Genomic DNA, 16635 nt, shown 5'->3' on the forward strand with positions numbered 1-16635 from the left:
TTTACAGAATTACGGCTCATCGTCTAATTCTATCGGCGGCAAGCCCTTATTTCGGTGAACTGTTCAAAAGGGACAACGGGATTTGTCCACTTATAGAAACCACCAATATCGACAGCGACACTTTCGAGCACTTAATCACCTTTTACTATACCGGCAAAACGCTCATAACCATTGACAATGTGGATCGGATGTTAAAAGCGGCTTTAATACTACAATTGAAAGGCGCTGTTGCAAACTGCTGATTTTATAATAGAGAATATAACCGATTTCACATTGCAGCCAGCATATAGTCTGGAGAAGTAGACTCAGTGTGAGATACTAAATGAAAAAATTCTGGCTTACGAAACACAAAACTTTATGCATGTAAATTAACGTGTGCGATTATTTGAGCATTAAATTTATTGTTTTATTATCTCGCAGGTAACCCAGAGCAGTGAATTTTTAGATTTTAACGCCAAAAAGTTGCAACCTATCACAGAGACAATTTGCATGTACGGTGCGAGAAAGGTGTTTTTAATGCTGTAAAACGTTGGTATGAACATGATGCTTCTGCGCGCAAACATCATCTGCCAGAAATAATTGCTTATCTGCGTTTAACCCAATGTAATATGGTCTTTAGTATGGCTAATATTCATCCGTTACCGGGTTGTGAACACTTGGCATTAAAGGTTTTAACTTGGCATAGATACCCCTTGGCTCGTTCTAAGCTGACATTGAAGTATACAGAGAAACGTGGTGGCCAGATTCCTGACGAAGAATCACTTTTGGCTCTTAACCAATGGGTAAATAATACCGGGATATGACTCTTTACAAATGGTTTATGATATTATTTGTAAAATGTTAAGGTAGAATCAACAGTCGGTGTTAATGACCAGTATAACAATAGCTTCCCGCTCAAGATCACGGATCGAGAACTATTTTCACTCTAGCGATAAGGAGATTCCTTGAAGATTTTCGGGAGTTTTGCTGTTGTCGATGTGGACAGCATATTGATTCGGTACATTCCGGAAAATACCACCATTAAGGTACTTGCCCGACTATCTCGGGAAACCACATTAACCCTTCTACCCTCTTTCCGGAAGGAACTTGGGGTGGCTTTATCCTGGCCTGCGAAATAAATATCTGTATCTTTCTCAATATCCAAATAGTATTAATTTACTTTCATTCCCTTCCAGAACGTAAAAAGGATTTGGTTGAGCTGCAGGCCGGCGAATACGTTTCCCTGCGATTGTAGAAAAGAGGATACTGGCCGCTGATTGGCTACGGATAATTGTACAATTTAGACTAGCAAGAACAAAATTAGCGACCAAGGTGAACAAGGCAAACAAGTTGCATAAAATTATACACAGCAGACAGAATGAGACCATTCAAAAAAGTTCTCACAGAACCATATATGTAATATTCCTATATTGCTAATAGAAAATGCTCGCAATGTGTTTTGAATTCGAAATCAAACCAAGACAGCCTATAAAATTTTTTTGATTGTAGCAGCATAAGTGTGACAAAAAAAATTTAAAATTTAGGTATATTCGAATGTTGAATACAAAAACAAAAACGTTTAAACATCAATATATCGGCACTCTGATGTTTGGGAATGTACCTATCCTTTTGTAGCAATATAGGAGTATTACAACCACGTGGGTTCGATTGAGATGTAGCTGGGTCGAGTACGGTAGTTTGTCTTTGGTTGTGGAGTCGCCCTTGAAGTCACTTTTGGAGTTTGGTTAGTAAGATCCAAAAATTCTAGGTCATCTTTTATTTCATTTGTCTGCAAATAAAAACATAAATTGTTAGTATACATAAACAAGCAGCAATAAACATTTGGATTCACGACACAATCCAAAAAAACATTCGCCTTGCCGAACTTATTTTGAACCTTTGGGTTCCGACGTTTTTACCGAGAATATTTATGTACATTTACCTCAGAAAGTCCCCCTTCCTATAATTCTTTTGTATATTTTTTAGAAAATCCTTTACGTTTTTGTCCACGCTGTATAAGTGCAGCATATTTACAGAACAAGAAAAGGTCCTCATCTTTTCGTATAAGTGCCGGAAAAGCTTTTCTGTAAAATCTTCCATTTAATATTGACTTCGCTGTCCAAATAAACGGCACATACGAAAATTGGTTCGTCACGTCATATGAGCGCAGTTTTGTGCAATACTTTCTTTAAAACTAAAAGCTTGGCATCCAACTCCATTGCTGATATATGTATGGACAGTTCTTAGATGTATATAATAAATTGATCAATATTTCTTCCTCCAAATTCATACTTCTTCAGAGACAATCCCTCGCTTTTCTGCTCAATCTCGCCCAAAAAACAAATTTCTGCTCTCTATTAAGTATTCACACGTTCACCGTGAAATATTTTTGGTGTTTCAGCTTTTTTAAATGCTAAAATTGACAAACTCAAGAATGAAAAAATGAAAAGTTGCTTAGCACACAAAAAATTCAAATTACAGAAAATGTATGCTATCACCACCTTCGGAGCTAGTGATATGAATATCGCAAAAAATAACGAAAATACATATTCACCACTCATACAGAAACACTACCTTGCGATAACAATGCATCAGGGTTGCTTTTTGCGATATAATTCGTATCGCAAGGATTCAGAAACGGGCTGCAGATTATGATCAAAACGCATTTTCAGATACTCCTTTAACATTTTTTGTGGTATTGTAAGAGCTTTTGTCACGTAAAAAATTACCATATTTTATACGTGGAGTCAAGTACATAACTACGGTTGTAAGGAAAAGGGTGAACTTTTAAAATTTCTAAAAAAATTCTTCATCAATGCCTTTTTTCATGCGGTTACCCTGTCCATGCTTATTTTAGCTGAAACTGTGTTTATTTAATATGTCTATGACAGACCAAAATTTCAAATCCCATTTTTAACTTAGGCAAGATTTTAACTAAAGAGTATTTTAGTCAGCGACTATGATTACGGGCCATTACATTTAAATCACGTCAAACACTGATGTTAAAGAAGGTTTACATCAATAGCGTATGTAAACTGACTTTGTAAGAATATCTGTAACAGTGGTCTTGTGTTGATTTTGAATAACATAAACACTTACGTACATATATTAAATTGTGCACGTCCCACAACGTTGCAAGTTAAAACTTTTCATATATCTTATCTTATACATGCAATTTAAAATAGGGAACTTTCGTACCACAAAGGTAAATCTTCTTTTTGCGATAACATGGGTATAAAAATAAATTATTTTTTGACAACTCTTCTCCAACCTTAAATAACGAAACATTGATAATCTAGGCACATAGGTGAATAGGCTTTAATATTTCTATTTCTATATTGGATTAATTAGATACGTACTTGTGTATGTACACGAAATGTAATAGCTTTAATTTGGTACATATTTACAATTTAAGCGTGATTTCTAATTAAATAAAAAATTTAATATGTGAATGAATTGAAACGAAAAAATGAGTGAGTAAATTTATTAATGGTGGTAACAAAGTGAAGTGGTAAGTGGTGTTTACATAGGGACATCTACAACGATTAGTGCTAAATTAGATGCCAAGGCAGGGAGGGATAAGAAGCGCGAGCGCCATGTCACCTGGGCTGCTCATAACTTGGAGAAGGAGGAGTTCTGGCCATAGTTATACCCCCTTTTCCCTTAGCAGCGTTTTTTTTTTGTTAGTTAGAGAGACCAGTGCACCAAATAAATTTTTTTGTGATAAATAAACAGGGACTCTGAAATAAAATGTAATGGGGTCTAGTGCTATGAGGAAAGGTCGCGGACCCCCACCACTGTTTTGCTAGCCAATAGACGGGTCCCGATGGACCTACTCCTCACAGTATGAGCAGGTAAGAAGACCTTAAGTCGTTTTTGGATATTTTCCAATTCCAATTCCCAATTAACATTACAACATTCACTTTTTATTCGTCTATCTATTAATTCCTCAAGAATCGATACATCATTTTCAATTCTATTATTCAGGATTGTATTTATTTCTCTGATTTGATGTTCTAATTTAGTTTTTAACTTCTTTGTTTTGATGGTTGTTATGACCAGCACTTGTTGAGGATATAAGCAACCTCAATCTGTCCACCAACGCATTAGGATTATCCCAATATTGATAAATATTTTCACGGCAATCGATTGATTTCAATAAACCTCTACCCCTTATGAACGAGTGTGGATCATAATTGAATAATTTCCTGATAATATGTAGATATTTATACGATTTTGTCCCCTTAATTTGACTATCTGGGTTATAGTTTGTGAGCATTTGTATCTAATAAAATCTGTCGATAGGTGTGCAACTCACCCTTTTTATAATGTTGTGGTTTTCTATGAAATATTAACTCGAACAGACCTGGTGTCATTTTCCATTTATCTCTACCAATATTTAAAACATTTTTAGAACTAAATTTTAATGGTTTGAGTCCAAATCGCCATTGTCCATTTGAATCTCTATTCAGACCAAACAATGTATCAAGCATTTTAATATCTTTAAGCAATTTTATCTTGTGTAATAGTAATTTGGGGGGGGGGGGGGGGGGGGGGGGTGAGTAAGCTCCATCACCATTATAATTAGTAACATTGTTTTTATTACTAGAGTTTTTCAAATTACCAACTAATTCATTTAATGGTTTCGAAATGGGTTTAAATGTATCCTCCAACAAGTTGATTCTATCCAATTCTCCCAATTTCATTCTTTTAAGTTTTTCTTTTAATACTTTCCTGATCTTAACAGGATTTGCTAATACAATCATATGATTATTTGACATGATTTTGGTAAATCTGTTACCTATCAGCTGTGTATCTGATAAGAATCTGGTAAATCTGTTACCATCAGCTGTGTATCTGATAAGAATCTGATGTGGTGTATGTCTTTTATAGATCTTTTATAGTTGTATAAAATTATCGAACCCCTTTCGATATCGACCTTTATTTATAGGATCATCTTTACTTATAACAACAAAACCGTATTCATTCTCCAAGACTCTATACAAATTTTTAAAAATGTTTTGTATGACATATCTCCAATAACATGATCATTATAGATATGCTTAAGATTCATTTCATCTTGTTTGAACACAATAATCATGTTTGCATTATCACGAATTAAGTTTTTAGGAATTTTTGCATAAGTTTTACATAAATAGAAAGAATCAATGTTCTTATGACAACCCATACAAAAATAATCTCGTGTTGTACTTTGTTTTCCACATATTACATCATCGAATATAAAAATTGAATCTGGTTTAGCTTCAGCGGGTTTGATGACATCAAAATTTTCACTAGATGCATAAAGATAGATATATTTTGGTTGATATAATGATTTTGAATAAACGTATATATTTCGGAAATTAAGCCCGTTTGGGCTTTCAATTAAACTGAGCACACATTAGTTTTTCCACAATTTGACGGTCCCACAATCAGCGCTCGTATGGAAGGGGACTATGTCTGGTAACATTTTTAACATTTATACAATTGCCGGCATTATTAACCTTAAGTTGGAGACGTTGTTTAATAACTTTCATTTTGTTTACTAGATTTATATCAATATAAACCATCGCTTTTATAATAAAATCATCATTTAATTATAACTCACCCACACTTACTCTCATTATTATTAAGAAGAAGAAGAAGAAAACAAACACTTAATGGGACGAATATGTAAAAAGGCTGGCCAGGGTTTTGTAAATAGTTTGATTAATTATTTACCTATTGAGTTTCATTTACCTGGATATCAATTTTGTGGTCCTGGAACGAAACTCTGACAACGGATAGAAAGAGGAGATAAGGGTATAAATCCTTTAGATGAAGCCTGTAGAGAACATGATATTGCATATTCCCAATCGAAAGATATAAATAACAGACACCAAGCTGATAAAGTTTTATCTGAGAAAGCCTGGCAACGTGTAACATCTAAGGACAGTGATTTCAAAGAACGAGCAAATGCTTGGTTTGTTACAAATGCAATGAAAGCAAAACTCAAATTGGGAATGGGTATAAAAAATAAGTAAAGAAATTCATCTAAATGTAAAAAACGGAAAAAGATGAAAACTCGTATAGTATCATCAAATAAACATTTTTTTGATGGCAGTTAAAAAAGGTATCAACATACTTAACAAAAAGAAGCCGCAGTCATTTAATGAGGACTATAACATTTCTAAGAAGTACTATTAAATATAATAATTAAAAATTTTTTTATTCTGTATGAAATTCAAATAATGGCGAATTAAATTATCCACCAGGTTTAATCAGTTCTATATAAAATGTATTCTTATTTATTGTTTCAATAGTTGAATCTTCTAAGGAGTTGTTAATCCGGAAGAAAAAGAACATTATCATCCAGTTCTATCATTAGCTTCTCCCCAAACTTTGTTCTCACTCTTAAGGCTTTTACTATTCTTAATTTTTTATTAATTGGTACACCAATCACATTCATTATTGGTTTTTGAAATGTTTTATTTGAAATTGATTTTAAATCCTTAAGAGCTTGATTCATAATGTGGAATATGTCTATAATCAGCAGCGGTGTTAGAGATGTGTCGATGTATAAGTAGTATAGTTTATTACTGTTTATTAGAAATGAGTCTAGTTTAACACAGTTGAAAATCCATATAAAATGATTATCCTTGAAATATAGATGAGTACTGGGCAGCTTTAAACAATTCACTACATTTTTTTACCGAAAAGATGCCCAATTTATATACATTGAGACAACAAGTTCTTATCTTACTAAATCTATGTATATGGATGGATGTGTCTGTGTCGGTATATATATACATATATATATATACCTTGGAATAAGTTTCCCATGGATAGATGTATCCATCGGTATGTATTTTGTGGTTTGTTGATATATATCGCACAGTTTCACATTACTAGTAGAGCGACATAATTTGTAATTCAGTATCAAACAGGTGGCACAATAAAAAAGTAGAAAATGTCTTTCCCGCAATATTTAGAAACGGTTTTATCAAAATATGGTGCCTTAATTGATGATGATCATCGAATATTTTTTTATTCTATATTAAATGAATTGAGATCATGTCTATCAGAACCATTTATATATTCCTTCAATGGATTACATAAGAAAGATTGTAATTTTGCTGATAATTCATATAAGGAAACAGAAGATATATGTAAATGTATTTCGTATTATTACCGATATAAAACATTAAAAAAATTTTATAATTTATATGCTGTCATATCTAAGGAGCCCAGATGGTTGTAATCAGTGTGAGAGCACGTTTTAATAAAATACAAAGCAAAAACTACAAAACTGTGTGATAAAGTTTACCTCAACTCTACTACATATCCATATGATGATCTTAATATTAAATTTGATCGAAATCGGTATGCTCTATTATATGACATGTATTTTAAATTTCAACAGAGTTACTATGGACGCACTCCCCAATCACTTTTATCGCCTGATCAATTTGTTCAACATGCTCCAATAATTGTTTTAGATGTTACACATCAAAATGAATCTATAAAAAGCGGTCCCATCGATATTCGGATTGAGCTAAAATTACGACCCTATCCAAAAAACAAATAAAAAGCCTACCCAAAAGACCGTTAACAGACATAGATTTAATGAAATATTGCAAACATCTTAAACATTTCAGAGGAATTTTTATGTGAAATTCCCTCCCGAATAAACCGAATGCTCAAGAATGTGGAATTCTTAATTTTGACGATGCTGATGGTCCTGGCACTCATTGGGTATCATACTATAAAAACAAAAATTATAAATAATATTTTGATAGTTTTGGAAATTTGCAGCCACCGATTGAACTGATTAATTATCTGAAGCCACCAATACATTACAATTATGATCAGAAACAAAAATACAACACAGTAATATGTAAACTGACGTTGTCATTCAGTTATGTTTACGGGTTAAGCAACTGTAAATGGATATGGCTCCCCGCTGGGTTCAATGTAACTTAGTTATGCCGCTGTGAGTAATTCGTGTGTGTTCGAAAGTGAAATTCATTTGTTTATGCATTTCAAATTAGACCTATTCTGGTGTGTACAGAAGTACAAATATCTTGTAATGCGGTAATACCACATCATCCACCTTTAAAAAGAATCGCATACACTTGAGAACAATTGTATATGATTCTTAAAGTGATTTAATGACCATGTAGAGTTTACTAAATTTTAATTGCTTTTTATTTGCTAGTGTAATTTATTGTCTTGCGGTAATTTGATATTGAGCGTGAAGCGTTGTTTACTTATTTTTATATCCATTTACATTTGCTTGCCATAGGTGATTTTTTGTGTTGACAAATTTTTAACGCGACGCGAGAAAGTTGATTCTCACGAGCTGACGGGTTCCTTTGACCAGCTAGATCTTTAGCAGTTTTGCCAAGTATTGATCTAGACTGGCAGGATCGCCATGTAAAAGGCGAATCCTGCTTGGTTATTAACGCGACAGGCTCTTCTGACCAGCTAGATCTTTAGCAGTTTTGCTAATTCTGATCTAGACTGGTAGGATCGCCATGTAAAATATTTGCCGGATTTAAAACGATGGCAGGATCGACATGTAAAATGTAACGTTTAGAATTAAAACGAAATGATTTTTGTTGGCGCTAATGTTCAGCGCAGACATCAGATTAATTTTATTAACAAATGTTTTCCTTTTTATAGGAATTCTACTTACAATACTATTACAATATTTTTGTACAATACTTACACACTAAAAATAACTACTTTCTATTTCTATATACATATTGTTACGAATATTAGCAACACTAAGGGGTACTGCCATCTCTAAGCCGATGCTGGGCAGTGACGTGAATTCACATCAATAATTCAATCATTGTGTCTACACATCCACGTACACGCAGCGGAGAGGCAACGCACAGACACATGCAGATATCTTATCTGAGGTGCTCCTAAAGGTTTTTTTTTTAAAGGTATGCAATTGTAATTGTGGAAGTGTCGCTCACACATGCAAGCGCATGGGGTATGAGAGAAGCTATAAAAATTATACATCTGTAGTTGTAGCTGAGAAATGTATAACTAACTAGTAAGTTCTGGAATTAGAAAAGCCTAGAAATATGCAACAAGGAAATCGGACAGTATAAAAGGGCGGCAACAGTAGAAGCGAGAAGTCAGTTTCATTTGAGCTATCAATCCAATCAGTTTGGTTATTAAGCAAGCTATTCGTTGCAAAGTTTGAGTGTTATTGTGAAGTACTTTAATAAAGGCCATTAGCAGAGGGTTGCAAATAAGAGGATTTGCAAGTAAATTCGTTACAATATTCTATATTCTTATTAGCTAACTATGTAATAATGTTTTGTCAGCCGCACGGCAAACTGACGTTGTCATTCAGTTATCTTTACGGGTTAAGCAACTGTAAATGGATATGGCTCCCCGCTGGGTTCAGTGTAACTTAGTTATGCCGCTATGAGTAATTCGTGTGTGTTCGAAAGTGAAATTAATTTGTTTATGCTTTTCAAATTAGACCTATTCTGGCGTGTACAGATGTACAAATATCTTGTAATGCGGTAATACCACAATGTACATACAAACTTATACCCTAATAAAAAGACAAATACAAATAAAATGTTCAATAATGGAAAATAATGAGTTCAATATTAAGATAACCGAAAGGCCCGTTGTGCAGACGAGAAAAAAAGGGGGGGGGGCGGTACTACAAGTGCCCATCGACTCCTTTTTGTAGACGAGAAAAATGGGGGTTGGGGTTGGGGTTGGGCGGAACTACAGGTGTCCAACTGCTACTTTTTGTAGACGAGAAAAAAGAGGGGGGCGGGGGTGGGGGAATTGGGGAACAGTCGCTCGATTAGAAATCTATGGGATTCTTTAAAACGGCTCGGGTGAAGTCTACGACTCATTAAAAGTATGAGGAGACATTTAAAAATTTGCGGCCCTTTAAAAATGTGGGGCCCCCATTTAACGATACTCTCCTGAACGGCAAAGCTCTGCTAAAGGTAAAAAGCTCTAAGCTTTTTCTTATGCACCACTAAGCTTTTTCTTATGCGCCTCCTAGCGGAAGTTAGCCAGAACACAAACCAGAACTGGAAGATCAGCCAGAACACAAACCAGAAGAACGGATGCGACACCTAGCGGAATTGTTTTGCTGTATATATATGTGGGTCGGTGTGTTTTTCTTTTCCTTGCACCATTTGAGCTAGAACCCCCTTTTCCATACTACTGATTCCTGTTTTGTGAGCTAAAATAAGGAACATTTTACGAAAATTTGTTACATCAATTGCATTGTTTGACTGTGTATATTGTAACGATTTCTGCGGATTTCTGATCTTTATGCACCTTCTGCTAACGTTAGAATCGCTAAACTGTTGAATAAATAACTCCAATATTCAGTATTGCAAACTGGTCTATATTTGGAATACTTTGTGAGTAGTACTTCACAATTATACTTCACCACAAATAGCGTGTTTAAATCAAAATTGATTAATCATTCCTCAGCTTGCGCTGATTTTATACTCTCTGTTGCCTCGTCCGCATATTTCTACTAAGGTCTAGACGTTTCGCCTTCTAGAAATCTTGTATCTCCCGCCTGGTAATTGAGCTATATGCGTGTGTATGTGTGAGTAACAACTTCGGTGGATGACCACATGTATGTGAGTGAGTTATCTCTTCGTGGCCTTCTATGTATGTGTTGCTAGCTTTAACCCTGCTAACCATGAGTGGATAAAAAATCGGGTAATCGTATACTGACGATATCCAAAAAATTGGATAATAAGTTGGATAATTTTGTTCGGCGAGGCGCCGATATTATCCATGGTGAAATGGGATATTTCGTGTACGTGTGATCTTCCATCTCTGTCGCACTCATTCAGAACCGCCATATCAAAAACGAATAGCTGAACTGCTCTCAAAATGTCATTTTAAAGAGGCTGCATACTTTTATGCGCTCCAGAGTTGCCAGCCCGATGATCAAATAACCTATAATGCGAATTGAAAATACCTAAAAAATTCCAAAAACCCCACAAAATAACCAAAAACCGCCCACAAAATGCCCAAAATTTTTCATTCTATGTTTTTATTAAGAAAATATGGTTTTCAATTTAAAAACACAACAAATAAATTTTAAGGGAATATGAATAATTTAGATGTATGCATATTTTAGATATTTACAATAAAAAATATTAACAAAAATTCCTTTTAATTCATTCATCTCTGTATTAAATCATTTCATTTTTCTTTTGGTTAGTGTTACGTTTGAGTTTTGATTTTGATTTAAAATTAAAATAAATATTTTTTCTTACTTATAATATAGATTTAATTTAATTAGTTATCATTGGCTTAAAAACTAAACTTTCAATTGAATTTAACATATACTCTTACTTTCAAAATTTAGTTATAATAATTTAAGAAAAGTTTTTTATTGAATTAAAAATAAAAATACAAATTTAAACGCCGCAGGTTAACATAATGGTGTCATCCACAAAATCCCCAACGTCCTTGTTCTTCCACTTTCGGCATATTTGTCACAGTTTAGACCTTTTTTGAATTGTTACCTATTCAGTAATAAAAAAATGTTGTTAAACTTCATTAATTTTAGTAGCAATACTATAAAAAATAAGGAATTTAAGTGAAAAAGTCACGTTCCTTACAATATTACATTATTTGATCTGAAATTCGCAAAATTTTCGAAATATTATTTAATTGGCTCTATGAAAGCAATTGGATTACCTTTCTTTTGATGCATGTTAACATTTAAAATTCCTTAAGGATCATCAAAAAAAATTACTTTCCTTGCAACTTTACATTATTTGCTCTGACTACATATTAATGTTTCCGAATTTCGCAATATTTAATTGGCTATAAGGAATTTTCCATCAAAAGAAAAGTAATTGAATTGCCATTCTTTTGACGCATTTTAACATTTAAAATTCCTTAAGGATCATCCAAAAAAATACTTTCCTTGCAACTTTACACTATTTGCTCTGACTACATATTAATGTTTGCGAAATTCGCAATATTTACCAAAAAAATATTTAATTGGCTATAAGGAATTTTCCATCAAAAGAAAAGTAATTGAATTACATTTCTTTTGATGCATGTTAACATTTAGAGTTCCTTAAGGATAATCTAAAAAAAATTACTTTCCATCTAAAAAAAACTACAACTTTACATTATTTACCCTGACAACTTATCCAATAATTTAAATAACTTTCCTTAAGTGAAACAGTCTCCAAACCACTCTGTCACTCATGCATTTAACATGGGTCGATGCTCCGTTCTTCTCCAGGGCTTTCTTGAACTTGCCTGTAAAAAATTAAGGACATTAAAATTAAGATCATTAAAAACACTTGATCAGCCAAATCATGACTTTTGCATCAAAAGTTCCACTATAAATTTATTCACATCGAACAAGTAGCAAAATAACTTGATAATCAGGTCGATATTAATACAGAAAATTTTCATTGCATTACAATAATTTGAGGAAATCTTTTAGGTGGAACTTGTGATCACATTGAAGTTAAAATTTGGGTTATAAAGCTAGCGTTTAAGTGTACTGAATGTCCTGAATGCGATGTGTCCCCACATGACACCCACCATCTTTTCAATTGTAATGTGAAAACTACGCATCTAACACTATTCTCCCATGGTCCATACCTGTTGAGACTACCATTTTCCTTTGCCTCCCGTTATAGGACTTTGATGACAATTTGTGAATGGCCGTGCTCATTGAATGGGCGAAGCATAGTTAACATAACTACAACATGATCCTAGAAGTATCCATAGTGGTTCTGCGTTGGCGTTCGCCTGAAGGCCGCTTAAAAAAATCACCCTTAGTCCAACATCGAATTGGGAATCAAAATAAAAACCTGAAACCTTTCAACATTTGTGTGTATACAGCAAAATCAAACCAATTAGAAAAACCACTTGCAAAAGTCATTTCTAGCTCAAATCCATGTGAAACCTCAAAAAGTTGGAATGGGGTGAAGCACTGTTAACACAACAAAATACATTTTGGATAAAACAATGACAAAATAATTGACTATTTGCTGTTTCAGCAGTTTGTTTATTATTTTGCCATAACAGCTGATTTGAGCAATCTTACCTCGTGTTCCAATGGTACATGAACCAGATACGGATAGAGATTTAACAAGCAAATGCAACAACAATGTACCATTGGCACACGAGGTTAGTGTTCTCGTAGGCAAGGTGCAGACGAGGCTACGCGTCATCCACGCGTACAAGATATTTCATGAAGCTACAATTCCTCTACGCTTCAAGATCTGCATACGTAGCTACTTCCAAGCGTCGCTATAAAATGAAAAATATTTCTAAAAAAATTAAACAAATTAATTTATGCTGTATAAAACAAAAGTTGATTGTGTATTAAATTAAAATCGAAAGTTTTCACCGCCGCGCATAAGTGAAAAAAAGAACTTTAGCAAGTTTGCAAACGAAAAATTGTAAACATCTTCTTCTTGCTCTTTTCTAGGCGTATTTACGCCTAGCGACCAAAATTGCTGTACGGCTAGCTACACATGAAACTTTCATGCTTTGTCGCTTTCATGCAGCTGACGCCTCGTACGCAGCTCTTCATCCAAGTACATGTGTTCGACATCAAAGCGTACAGATTTCGCCTTCAGCGTCTATGAAGCGTAGCCTCGTGTGCACCTTGCCTTAATCAGATTATGCTACGCTTCACATTTTTACAAACTTTTGTGCTGTGCTTCTGTTGCTATAAAGATATAGTGAAAACTTTCCTTTTTAATTTTATATACAATCAACTTTTGTATAATTGCAATTATACGGTATAAATTAATTTGTTTATTTTTTTTAGAAATATTTTTTTTTTTTGTAGTGACGCATATCTTGAAGCGTAGAAGAATTGTACCTACATGAAATATCGTGTACGCGTGGATGACGCGTAGCCTTATGTGCACCTTGCTTAAGTGCGCATAATCCCCTGATAATTCACGAAACACACTTTGGGCTTATTGGGGTAAACGCAATATTTTTGAGGATGGTAATTTACAAGCGATCAGCTGCAAGCAGCAAACAATTCAACTTCAAGAGAATCCAAGTTGTTTATTTTGTATAAAAATGTTAAATAAATAAAATTGTTACGTTTATTTAATACGGAGGCCTCGAAAGTGTTGGCGTTAAGTATGTTACCCCAAGAAAATACTGTGATGTCATTTATTTGATCCTGTTGACAAACAAAGAATGTGGACATACATATTAAAAGATGCTGTTTGTGAATTAATTTAGGTAATTCTATACAACAGCATGAACCTATAAATACAAGTCCAAAAATATCGAAGATGTATCAAAAGATGCGTCTTGGAGCCAGAATGGGAATCCAAAAACGGAAAACAAAAATTGTGAGTTGTTCAAAAGATGGTAATTCTATACGAAAGCATGACACTCTTAATACACGTCCAATAAACGCTGGCCGGTCCCCAAAGGGGTGCAATCAAAATTTAATCCGTGCAAAATCCCTTTGGACACAAAATTATTTCCTGTGTACACCAACATTACAACAACCACACAAAAAGTTGCAATTTCTTTTGCAAGTATCTCTTCACAGACTCAAAATTTGTGTTTTTATATTCACGTTTCTGGGTCCAAGACGCATATTTTGATACATCTCCCGATATTTTTGGACGTTTATTTAGGGTTTGGTTGTTGTTGTAGCACTGATTTATTTAGAGTGTATAAAATTACCTAAATTAATTAACATACATATCTTTAAATATGTCCACATTCTTTTTCTTTGCCAACAAGATCATAAACAAATGACACCATAGTATCTGCTTGTTACCCCAAGCGGACTAACACTTTCGAGGGTGGTATAAAAAGGCGAGCGTTTCCTCCCGTATTAAATAAGCGGAACATAATAGCTATTTATTTCACATTTTTATAAAAAAAAAAAAATTTTCTTTAGCTCACAATTGCTAAAACTAGTCAGATATATCGGGAGGTGTCAAGAGGCGCCTTTGAACTCAGAACAACGAATCTGAAAGCGGAAATTGAAAATTTTATATCTGTGCAGAGATATTTTTAGTTAAAGTTGGCATTTTTCATGTGATTATTGTAATGTTGTTGTTCACAGGAAAACATTTTATGTACGAAAGGAATTTGCACTGATTTAATTTTGATTCCACCTCTTGGTGGTAATTTTTTATAAGCGCGGCCGAAGGCCAAAATTCTATGGATCACACCGCAGGTTTCGGAGGGAGCAGGGGTCATTTTTCGGGTTTTCGTTAATACATTTTGGGTAACTGCAAATATCTCTGCACAGATATAAAATTTTCAATTTCCGCTTTCAGATTCGTTGTTCTGAGTTCAAAGCGCTTCTATTGACACCTCTCCCGATATATTTTGACTAGTTTTAGCAGTTGTGTGCTAAAGAAAAGAATTACCAGCAAAAATTGTGCCATCAAACATATGTATGTATATAACTACATACCCATATTATGGTGATGAAAAACAAAGTCAGTCCTGCGTTGGACGGACAAAACTCCAACTAATTTGGCTATCACCATAATACTCGCATTTACTCAGAATCATTCATATTATGACGACACCAAACAATATTCCTGATCCCTGTCAGGTCCATAATATGTAACACTGATTTGGTATCTTCATAATAAGGGTAAGTTCTGCAATATATTTCCAAACTTGCACTGCTACAACAACAAAAAAGTTAGTTATACTAAAATACCTAAACATTTACTTACCTCGGATAATCCAACGTGGAAGTGGCGTCTTGGAGAAGCCCTTTTGTGGCTGATGAAAGCTGGAAATTTTTTTTTTGTACGTTCGCCCGTTTTTCTTTAGCGAATCCCGAATTATTGCGCTAACATAATGTCGCAAACTTTTCTGTTATATTTTTTTTTTTTTTTTTAATGTTCTTACTCACTTGAACACTTGTAAAATTCATTTTTATTAAATTCTTTCGCAATGAGACGCGTTTTGCTTAAAAAAATTTACATAAATGGTGGCGAAATCTGTAGTATCTTATTGTTTCATTCCTACATCATACTACTGTTTCATTCGCACATCTTAGAGATTTACCACAATTATGAAAAATGTCCCACAAATGTGAGTTGGTGTTAGTTGTGTCCAAAAAGAAATTGAGATAGTGTTGGTTTTTGAGGTGAAAATAGCAAAATGTGGTTAGCCATGGTTAGCAGGGAATGTGTACATGTACATAACAGTGGCTGCTTAATGTTTTTGTTGTTGCGTGTTGTTACTAACAGCCTAGGAATGTAAACATTCGCCACACTGCCCTCCACCTAAGTCTGATCGTCCCGATCAGACAAATCTCTCGATCTAACCGCTGCTAGCCTCTCCAATTGAACCACCCTTCTATTTCGTGGTTTCCCTATTGTTTGTATGTGGTAGACGACATCACTGACCTGCTTCACAACTTTGTACGGGCCTTCCCAGGTACATTGGAATTTTGAATGAACACCTTTCCGCCGGTGAGGGTTGTATAACACTACTAAATCTTTCTCCAGGAAACCTTCCGAATTGTTTTTCTCGTCGTACCTGCGTTTCATTTTACTACTCATTATCCTGGATCGTTCGCTCACACTCTGTTGTATGGCCATACTTCGTAGGGCTTGATCTTGACGGATTGACTTTGCATAATCAGTATCCTTTTGACGTTTCACAAAAGTA

At 34.3% G+C, this 16635-nt stretch overlaps 2 protein-coding genes across 8 annotated transcripts in view; one reads left to right on the forward strand and one right to left on the reverse strand.

The window, feature by feature from the left end:
* The window catches only part of SerT (Serotonin transporter), a 258831-nt gene that overhangs the window by 30234 nt on the left and 211962 nt on the right, over positions 1–16635 (forward strand). For 3 of the 6 annotated variants that reach the window (XR_010950726.1, XR_010950728.1, XR_010950729.1), the window contains 4 exons: positions 8–363; positions 421–782; positions 846–1025; positions 1176–3417. The exons of 1 other annotated variant lie outside the window; for it this stretch is intronic. The gene's annotated coding sequence lies outside the window, so the exon portion shown is untranslated. Of the gene's footprint in view, positions 1–7; positions 364–420; positions 783–845; positions 1026–1175; positions 3418–16635 lie in introns of those variants that run through there. 2 more of the 6 variants (XR_010950730.1, XR_010950727.1) reach the window with 2 other exon arrangements.
* Positions 11074–16635, reverse strand: part of LOC137244001 (GTPase Era, mitochondrial) — a 30055-nt gene continuing 24493 nt past the window's right edge. Inside the window, exons 4-5 of one of the 2 annotated variants that reach the window (XM_067772398.1) lie at positions 12164–12255; positions 11116–11503 (exon numbers count right to left, since the gene is read on the reverse strand). In XM_067772398.1, the coding sequence (XP_067628499.1) occupies positions 11501–11503; positions 12164–12255 (95 nt within the window). In that variant the 3' untranslated portion in view covers positions 11116–11500. Of the gene's footprint in view, positions 12256–16635 lie in introns of both variants that reach the window. The other variant, XM_067772397.1, reaches the window with a different exon arrangement.

The sequence above is a fragment of the Eurosta solidaginis genome, chromosome 3 (assembly GCF_040869045.1).
Source record: "Eurosta solidaginis isolate ZX-2024a chromosome 3, ASM4086904v1, whole genome shotgun sequence".
NCBI classification, from domain to species: Eukaryota; Metazoa; Arthropoda; class Insecta; order Diptera; family Tephritidae; genus Eurosta; species Eurosta solidaginis.